The 10,122-nt window shown below is 34.5% G+C and overlaps 1 protein-coding gene across 4 annotated transcripts; it reads right to left on the bottom strand.

The window, feature by feature from the left end:
• Nucleotides 1–631: 631 nt before the first annotated feature.
• On the bottom strand, nucleotides 632–9,955 carry LOC123513148 (tumor protein p63-regulated gene 1-like protein). Of its 4 annotated transcripts, XM_045270059.1 has the most exons (9): nucleotides 9,894–9,925; nucleotides 9,466–9,776; nucleotides 8,722–8,834; nucleotides 7,279–7,480; nucleotides 6,879–7,055; nucleotides 6,551–6,727; nucleotides 6,260–6,393; nucleotides 5,574–5,765; nucleotides 632–1,729 (listed from the first exon to the last, which is right to left on the bottom strand). In XM_045270059.1, the coding sequence occupies exons 2-9, from the start codon at nucleotides 9,597–9,599 to the stop codon at nucleotides 1,626–1,628; spliced, it is 1,233 nt and encodes a 410-aa protein (XP_045125994.1). In that variant the 5' UTR covers nucleotides 9,600–9,776; nucleotides 9,894–9,925; the 3' UTR covers nucleotides 632–1,625. The 4 variants fall into 4 exon arrangements, with proteins under 4 accessions (XP_045125994.1, XP_045125996.1, XP_045125993.1 ...); XM_045270061.1 differs by lacking the exon at nucleotides 9,466–9,776 and having other exon boundaries at nucleotides 9,894–9,955; XM_045270058.1 differs by lacking the exon at nucleotides 9,894–9,925 and having other exon boundaries at nucleotides 9,466–9,880.
• Between the last annotated feature and the right edge of the window lie 167 nt (nucleotides 9,956–10,122).

Here is a 10,122-nt window from a genome sequence, read left to right as displayed (position 1 = left end):
TTTATAACTCTCAAAAGCTTGGCATCATCTGCAAACAAATTTATGTAGCTACTCAAACCCTCTTGTATATTGTTGACATATATTTGGAACATTATTGGTGCCAACACCGAACCCTGTGGTACGCCACTGGTTACAGTACTCCAACTTGATGGTGGGTGGGTGGGTGTGTGTGTGTGTGTGTGTGTGTGTGTGTGTGTGTGTGTGTGTGTGTGTGTGTGTGTGTGTGTGTGTGTGTGTGTGTGTGTGTGTGTGTGTGTCATTCACCTCGGTTGCCTGCTGGTCACCCAGCCAGTCTTCCCCATTACAGAGCGAGCTCAGAGCTCATAGACTGATCTTCGGGTAGGACTGAGACCACATAACACACTCCACACACCGGGAAAGCAAGACTACAACTCCTCGAGTTACATCCCGTACCTATTTACTGCTAGGTGAACAGGGGCCACACATTTGCCTCGCCGCTTACCGTGATTCGAACCCGGCCCTCTCGATTGTGAGTCGAGCGTGCTAACCACTACACTATGCGGTGTGTGTGTATGTGTGTGTGTGTGTGTTCTATGAAAGTTCAGAATACTCTGCAATATGTATACAGTAAAAAAAAAAAAAAAAAAAAAAAAAAAAAAAAAAAAAAAAAGATTATGAAGGAGGAATACATAAAATGCTGAGATTCATGTGACTGAATAGATGATAAACATGGAAAATTTTATGAAAATGTTTAGATACAAGAAAAGAACCACATAAAAGATGAGTTTGTTCAAAAGTATAGGTATTTATTGATTTATGCGTGTTCAGATTATGCAATTCTGAAATAACACGAGGTAAAAAATTTTGCCATTTTCTCAAATGACCCGGACTGTTTAGAATAACACGATGTCAAGAAAATCAAGTTGCACAGCTGGTTTAGTTTTGTGATGCAGCCACAAGGTGACACCAGGTGTTCCCCCAGCCAATATGCTGTCCCTTTGTGCAGGGCCCATAAAAGCTTGGTTCCTTAAAAAATAAGTATTTTTTGTAATTACTAAATACATCTATACAGGATAATAAAAATGTCTCAAATGTTTCACTGTTACCCATGCACCGCTAGTGTTGACATATCTCTCTGCTCTCCTCTCTAAGTGCTTTAACAAACATATTGTATATATCCCACAATCCATATCCTTCAACTTAAGGCAGTTTCACACGTGTTAATATGTGGGTGGCATTGCTACCCGCTAGATGTATCAGGTAGATATTGATGCCTAGGAGGTGAAGCTACTACCAGCGAAACAAGACTGACACATTGGTCTTGTCCAGACACTAGCGGCTTTGTTTACATTGTGACATTGGGAGAAGATTTGAACATGTGGTGTTTAGATGCAGATAAGAATGGAGGTAAAAAACCTAGTCATTTTTTTCATATTACACTAATTATTTAGAATAGCACAATGTCAAAATGCTTTGCTGGTATGGGAAATCTCGAGGATTATGAAATTCCGTCAGATGTTAGTTTGGGCCGCCATATCAACACAGCTGATCACAGCACAGGCGCACTTCACCTTCAGGATAGTTAGTGATGCATGATAAACATCATTAGGAAGATCAGTGTATACCGTCTTGTCGTCAGTTAGACTCTGTTACTATAGCAATGATCATTCTTTGTTTATTGCAGCTGAGAGGTGCACAAAAGTGTTTGTTACAGGATACATGTTGTAGGGACTGCAAGGTGCGTGCCAAGTCACTCTCTCAGACGCAGCTGTGGATTCAAGAATGGATTAATCTGTCTTATATGGATTCCTATGGGGAAAATGGTTTAGGTTCACGAATATATATATATATATATATATATATATATATATATATATATATATATATATATATATATATATATATATATATATATATATATATATATATATATATATATATATATATATATATATATATATATATATATATATACATAGTAGAACCTTAAACAATATACAGCTTAGTTCAGTAATCATGTCCACTGTATGCGATTTTCACATTACGCGATCCCTTCAGGAACATATCTCTCGCATAAATCGACAAATCCCTGTACAAGAAAACAAAAAATAATTAGCAAAGAAGACTGACAACGTAAAAAAGAAAAAGAAGAATGAAACATGTGGAAAAAAGTAAATAAATAAAAATCAAGATGGAAAAAGAACAGCTGATTACAAGGACTTTATGCCTAAAAGAAAACAAATAACTAGGGACTCTTCCCTGCCATGACCACTCATCAGCACAGGGTTCCTAAAGGAACAGGGTGTAAAATATGCAGACAAAAATGTGATAGATTATGAATGTTTATCTTAAACATTTTATATAAAAAAATATAAATTTGTCCTAGAAATTACTCTGTTCATACATGCCACAGCTACTGTGTTTCAAGCCTTCAATTGAAATAAAAGCACACTTCGCTCGTTTGCGACAACAACGTCATAACTAAAAAAAAATGGATTTTCGAGTTATCCATATAGACATATTCATCTTGAAATGCAGATTTTTTTGGCAAAAGTGTCATAATTGTAGTTAAAAAATTGACCACTAGAGGCGCTAAATGTCCTAACGATATAACATGATATGTACCAACTTGTTTGCGTGAAGAACGTCACATGTCAGTTGTTCTGTGACCATCGTTGGGGTAACTACACTCACGCTCTCATTTAGAGTGTCATATTTTTATTTAGAACTATGTTGTTGCAAAATGTAAGTACTGAACTTATGAGTTATATTTCATGCAATAAAGTGTTATTTTCATGTAATATGTTTTGTCTGCGAACATACAGCTCTATGTTTTACATCACAATTCAAAATGTGTCATTATTGGTAAAAACAAACAGTTCAATGTTTTACATCCTAATTCAAAATGTGTCATTATTGGAAAAAAAAACTTGTGAATAATAGGTGTTGTATTTGAGTTATGACAGTATTGTTACAAACATTACCTCATATTAGAGAAGCACATTTTTTGTTTAACTTAAATTATGAGCGAAAAACTCAAAAAAGGTTGTGTATTGGTGACATTGTTGCAACAAAACATGGTATTCATAAATGTCATATTTTTTCAGATTAAATAGGTACCATGTCATGTAGAGGAAAAATGATGCTAGAATTAGCATTAAAGGCTAAGTAAAACAGTGAAGAAAACCCTGAGGAAAATAGTACAGGTAAATACTATCATAACCTTGATTCTATTTCTATATAATTTGCTTTAAGGTGGGAGGTATGCCTAATTTTTTTTTTATTTATTTATTTTTTTTTTATTATTATTAATGGGCCGATTTTGATGAAAACTATTTCGACAATCAAAACTTTCGGAGGAGTAGGGATTTGACGTTTAAATATGCAATTTTTCAGAAATGCAAAATAAAGTAAAATTTTCAGATAACTGTTCTGGCCAACAGAAAAATAAGTTCAGGATGGCACTTTACCTTTATGCAGTAAACAACTTACCAAATATAACTTCAATAACACACAAGTTTCTAATCAAAGGGCATACCCAAAACTAGGGTGACTCTGCCCATTTCCTAATTGAAAGAGAAGTAAAGAGAATTTTGAAAAGTGGACCCATTTATGTGCCAGAAACTTACATAACGGCAATTCAAACAGCTAGAAAGAAAGGACAGCCTTTCGTAGTAAAAGAACTTTGTTACAAAGATTTCTTGAACATCAAGTTTCTAGCTACTGAAATGGGACCTATCAATTGCAAGACTCTTCAACTCTCTGATGTTAAAGTAATGAAATTTGAAAAACAGTCACCATTGTCAGTTTTTTGTAAACATTCCTATGGTTCAGACTATAAGGAACTTAAAATTTTGAAAAACTCAAATAAAGCCACCTCTATTAATGACTTATTGCCATGTTACTCCAGCAAACTTACATTGCCTGCTAACAAGAAAAAAGACTTGATGGACCTTTGTAATAAAAATCTGATTCCACAATGCCATCATAAATTTTATGAAGAACTGTAAATGAAATCAATCTTAATGAAATTACTTAAAATACAAATTTAGTACGCCAATTACGATATTAAGTTTTGTTGTATGCTAATTCCTTAGGTACATATTATTTGAAAGGAATGATAAATGGATGTTTATTTATGTTTTTTTTTTTTTTTTTTTTGTATCATACAGTCCATCTTTCATTTATTTGAAAATTTTTGGGTGGTCTAATTCTTTAGGTATATTTGAAAGAAATGATAATTAGGAAGAATCTATTATGTTCATAAGGATGTTTTTTTTTTTTTATATATTTGAAAGAAATGATAATTAGGAAGAATCTATTATGTTCATAAGGATGTTTTTTATAATATTTTTTTGTGTTACAGTCTATCTTTCATTTATTAGGAACAATCTATTATTTTCATAAGGACGTTTTTTTTTAATATTTTTTTGTGTGTGTTACAGTCTATATCTTTCATTTATTAGGAAGAATATATTATTTTCATAAAGATGTTTTTAATAATATTTTTTTACAGTCTATCTTTCATTTATTAGGACGTATCTATTATTTTCATAATAGGAAATTAATGTATTATCATCAATCTTGTCACAGTCACAAGCAATGAACAATACATAATTAAGTAACATATTGGTCATTATTTTCCTTTCAATAATGGCACAAAACAAAATAATATATGAGAGGTTTACTAATTTTTTATGTAAACGTCATATTTAAAAAAAAACATTAAAAAAGTTTAAATAATGTTTGATTTAGCAAAGATATAATTATTTCAATTTCTATAAACTTTAGAGGACTATTTGATGTTTTAAAAAATGTTCCAACTACGGTCTTTTGGGACTATTCACAATATTGAGAGTGTTTTAATTCTTTAAAATGGCTCTCCTGAAAAATTGCTTTTTTTGAGTTATGACGACGTTGTCGCAAACGAGCAACTTGATAAAAAGTAAAGCACTCAAACCTTAGGCAATTCACTATATATACTCAAAATTTGTCTTGTAACATCTATATTAAGTATACATGACTAAAGGGCTGCACTCATAAATAATATTAACAAGTATGGCACAGTACACTGACAATATTTTTTAACACAATTTCCTATAACTGGTTCAAATAACCATTTTCTTCAAAATAATATCACAATAAAGCATCAATAAATACCTGCAATATATTAAACAAGAAAATAAACACTGTAATACTTTAAGGAACAAGAACAGACTAGGCTAGTGACATTATATGCAAAAGGAAATCTGTATAAATATTCACTCTAGCATAAATAAAGACTGTATAAAGATATGCACATCAACAATTTACACCTTCTGAAATGTATGCCTGAATATTCTCTACATCATCCACATTTCCGTTTCTTTTATTCAAAAAGAAGACTCCCAAGACATAGAGAACAATAACCATGTAGCCCCACTAGGGTTACGAGAGAGAGCGACCTCCCTCACTGAGTAACTGCTGTTATAGGTGCATGAATTCATGACCTTCACAGCCATAAATTGAGCACTCTACGACAGCCACCCAGCCCCCAGAGCAATTCAGGAGAAAGTAATAATGATTAGAGAAAACACACACGCACACACACACATTTCAAAAACTCACTTTACCTCGAAGTTTGAAGAAGCCAAGTTCTGTGGCATTATGAAGAAGAGAAGCAATGCCTAAGTAGTTTTCAATAACAATGGGGCCCTGAGAGATGGTACAGGTGACTACCCCTTGCTGCTGTTCTTGCATTTGCTCTAATGCAAGCTTCAAATCCTTAGATAAGCTCTTGGCATCATAAAAACCATTTTCACAACCTGTTGTAAAAATTAACATGAAAATCTGACACTTTTAAGAGAGAATAAAATAAGGAGCTTTTATTAGTTATATTCTTTGTGTGTGATGTGACTATGAAGTGGCACAACAAATACTAGCTGACAAAATATATTTTAATTGTTCTTGGTGGTGATTTGGGACAAATTAGTAACATTTGTATGTTACGTTTCCTGTACCATTGTTTGAAATCTCCAGCCACTGACTAAAAAACTGAGAAAGAATTATTTGAGAAACAGTAACGAAAAGCATTTTATATACGTATTTGAATAACTTTGTGGTCATTGAGGACTGCAAATGTTACATATTGAGAAAGCTCATTATCTCTTGTGAGTAAGCTTTCTTGCAATGTTATCGAACATGTTATCAAAATCACATGGCACAAAACACAATAACAAACTTATTATTATATATGATGGAAAAAAAGTATGGAACAGCATGCAAACTTAATAACAAAACTCTGAGAAAGACCACTTGCCTGTGTACCAGTAGAGTGGGTGTGAGGTAAATGTGGTGTAGGGAATATCTCTACTCCAAGGATTCCATTTTTGAGCAAAAGATATCTGGTGGCCATTGTTCCATGTCACACGAAAACCTTGCATGTTGCGAGCTCTGAAAAGAATTAATACATCAGTATTCAAAGAAGCTAATGCATACAAATAAATTTAAGCTTTTATATTTACCTTTTTTTTTCCTCCTTACTTGAAAAAATTTTATATAAAGGAAAATTTAGTGATATGACTATAACTTGATTTACATGAATGCTTACCTTGGTTCAAAACTAACTGCTGAGAGAGAAAATTGTTTTTCAGTGGAGGGTTCTTTTGGCACATTGCGAGGAGACCCTGTTGCTTTGGAGCTGATAGTGGCAATTGTATTCTGAAGTCTATTCAACAAACAGCTGCGAATGACAGTCACCATACCTCCAGCTATACCACTTATGCGCCTGTTAGAGCAGAATTTATTTATTATTTCTTTTGACAGCAAACAGAGTATTAAAAATTTTTTTTTTTTTGAACTTCATAAATAATGCATTTCTCTCACAAATGAGTTGCATCAAAGACTAAAACAGCACATGAAGTAGAATATCAACTTACGGTACAAGGGAATGGCTGGGATACGTCAATTCCCCAATCTGAAGGTTTTCCAGCGATGTAAGATTGATGCGAGTGAATTCTAAGGATCGTAGAGCAATGAAATCATACTTTATTACTAAGAGTGATCTTTCACATAAAAGCACTACTCGTTCTTTTTCTATGTCCCAGTGATTGATCCTGAAAGCATATATGAAGAAATTAATGGAATGTTTTACAGTGCAATTAAGCATCACAATTCACACTGAATTATTATCAACACACTACATAAAACTAATCTGATAAGCTACACTGTTAGCAACATACCATGGCTATACAGATACATGATAATGTAAGTGATCGGCAAGTCATATTAATACACTATTCACAATTTCAGTTTGATACAATAATGTCATACACTCACTCAGTTAAGAGCCATGCTCCTTTTATAGGCCCATCATTCTCTGGAACTATCAAGTGCCGGCACTCCTCTATAGCCTGCTCTAAGGTGCCAACTCTGACAGAGAAAAACTCATCTATGCAAGGCTCAGTACCAGTCTCTGCATGCCATGAAGCTCTCCGAGGTCGGCCAATTGGAGGTTGTTGATAAAAAGACCGACTCAATCCTAAAAAGCAAACATGCCATTAGATAAATGAAACATCTTCAAAATTTCCTGTAAGATTGATATACGTACAAGAAACTTGCTTTGCACATGTCTAGTTCAGTTTACCTTTCTAAGTTCTCTTAAATAAAAAGTATTCTGCACCATGATTTTTGTCTGCTCACAGATACCTCTCTATAAAAAGTTTTGACATAGTCTTGAAGTGGAAAATATGAAAGTAATAGCTTTAAAAAATTATATTCATGAATTACATGCATCATCATGAATATATTAAGGATCAATTATATTTACAATTCTGAAATATTAAAAAGTCAACTGTGAAAAAACTGTGTTAAATTCATATTTGATGACATGCATATACCCATTAGAGGGCAGTATGTGAGTAATAAGGTTTCACTGGTGTTGGTTGGCTTTTCTTTCAAATTACGTCACTCAAGCTTTCTTGACTACTTCCATGGCTTCCAAAAAACTTTTGACAGGATTTTCAGAGGCTTAAATATGTATTTCCCTTGCACTTGATTGTTTTCTCCATCAGAGCTACTCCTGTTAACATGGCTAAAAAAAATAAACAACTTTTCATCTGGATGGCCTTTAGGAGGTTGGACGCATAGGAACATATCATTTACACACTTCTGATGTAACCTGCAATTTTGCAGCATGCAAATGCCAATTCCCAGTTTAGGCATGTATTTATTTAAGATAAGACTTAACCTATACTGGAAGATGATTATGTCAAGATAAAAAAAAAAAAAAAAAAAAAAGCTTACATATTCATCTTTACAAACACAGTTATGCTCCAAACCTTGGTAAAAATTCCTGTCAACATTTGGCTAATAGTCCACAACATGAATAGTAACTTGAGACAAAACAAATGGATTTTGCATCACAACAATACCCTTGAAGTTTGATTCTTAAAATAAATAAGTTTGTTCTTGCTTAATGAGCATGTAATTTCCCAATATTTAGTAGATCTAACACCATCAAATTTTTCAGTTCTTCCCTGGTATATAAAGATATACATTATTCTGAGTCGATACACAAGATAAATGCACACAAGTATTCTTGTATACTGTCAAAAAGTGTTAAAAGTTGAAATTTAGTTCAAAAAATTTGACAAATTGTTAAAAATCATGCATTATATAAATGTAAGCAAAATAATAATCTTATGATAGACAAATCTTGTACAAAGAATATTCTAAAATAGTAACATCAAATGTTAAAAAAAAATCTTAATGTATACCCACCTTGACTACAGTAAAAATTATTTGCTTGGTCAGGCGTTGGAGGAGTGATCACATCTGCAGTAGGATCACTGATGGCAGTGCGCAAAGTGGGTCGATTTCTTTCCTCCATTAACCTGCAAACAATGTCAATAGAAATTTTTATTATTTCTGAATTCTTGCAAGCAATATGCTAAGGTCCATGTGACCCTACTGCTAGAACTCTTAAGAAAGTACATGGCTACACAGGAGCAACTTCACTTCTTTACTTGAGGTTATGAATATGATGGATGGCAACACATCCCTACTTTATTTACTTTCAGTTGTTTGCCAAGGCAATAACCTTTTATCTATGTGGCCTTGGTCAGAAACTTCATTTGTGTCTACATGAGGGCGAGTCCTCATATTATAATAAGAATCCTTCATTTCTCTCCTCTTCCCTGGCAGATCGTCTCTCGGGGAAGGAAACCAAACACTGACTGGACATGACAACTTGGGTTACAAGATCTCACACAACTTTGTACACTTTCGTTGGCATAACATTTAAACATAGGTTCACTGCCACTATAAAAAATGAACAGTGGAGGCTACTGTTCAGGCTGGGTCAAATATCAATTATTTCACTGGTTCGCTGCTGCACATAGCTTTGATTCACCACAAAACACATCGTTACCTACTTGATCCGAGCCAGACTGAAATGGGCAGAATAATCGTTCTTCCTAGTAACCTTAATACTACAACAAGGAACACAAGGTGTCCGATCCTCACCTGGGGGCGGCGTCCCCGCTGGGGCTCACACTCCGCGAGGGTTGGCCCGAGGCGGGCTCCAGGCGGAGGGTGGTGCCCTTAAAGTCATCAATCGGAACATCATCCAGGTTTTCTTCGCCAAGCGGGGAGGCCATGGCATGTAAACCAATGTCCGTATTGATTAGTGCAAGGCGCCGCCCCCGGCCACTATCTTTCCCGAGACGAAAATCTGAACACACCAATCCTTGCCGATCCTTGCTCTAGGCACCCCAACTGTATCAACTTCTCGACATCTCATGCACTCAATCACCTAGACGAGTTTTCCCCCACCGCTAGACACACAAAATATTCATATTTTCATAAGTTTGCGCAGCAAATTTCAATTATTATTTTTACAGCATGAAGGATATATCAATCAAGTAGGTGTACTGGTGTAGCCAATGGCGCACCTGGCCGTGGTGAGGTGACGTGCGGGTCACACGAAGCAGCTGACTGATGACAGTCAGCTGATGGGCCTGTCCAATGCGCGTTAAGTGTTACACCTTTCACTTTATTTATATTGAAACGGTATTAAATTTCTTTGAAAGGTAGCTTGCAGTCATGCACGTTTGACTCACTGATAGTCGTCTTTTTTTTTTTCTGTTCTTGGGAAATTCTTAGAATATAAGCATTTTCAAA

The sequence above is a fragment of the Portunus trituberculatus genome, chromosome 35 (genome assembly GCF_017591435.1).
Source record: "Portunus trituberculatus isolate SZX2019 chromosome 35, ASM1759143v1, whole genome shotgun sequence".
In the NCBI taxonomy this organism is placed as follows: Eukaryota; Metazoa; Arthropoda; class Malacostraca; order Decapoda; family Portunidae; genus Portunus; species Portunus trituberculatus.
Note: the sequence above shows the minus strand (reverse complement) of the source record. Positions and strands in the feature narration are given on the sequence as shown.

Coding starts and splice junctions, on each gene's coding strand:
- LOC123513148 (XM_045270059.1), bottom strand. CDS start 9,599: ATGGCCTCCCCGCTTGGCGAAGAAAACCTGGATGATGTTCCGATTGAT. Junction 8,835..9,465: donor AGCGGGGACGCCGCCCCCAG/GTGAGGATCGGA, acceptor CATTGTTTGCAG/GTTAATGGAGGAAAGAAATC. Junction 7,056..7,278: donor GGAGCATGGCTCTTAACTGA/GTGAGTGTATGA, acceptor ATATGCTTTCAG/GATCAATCACTGGGACATAG.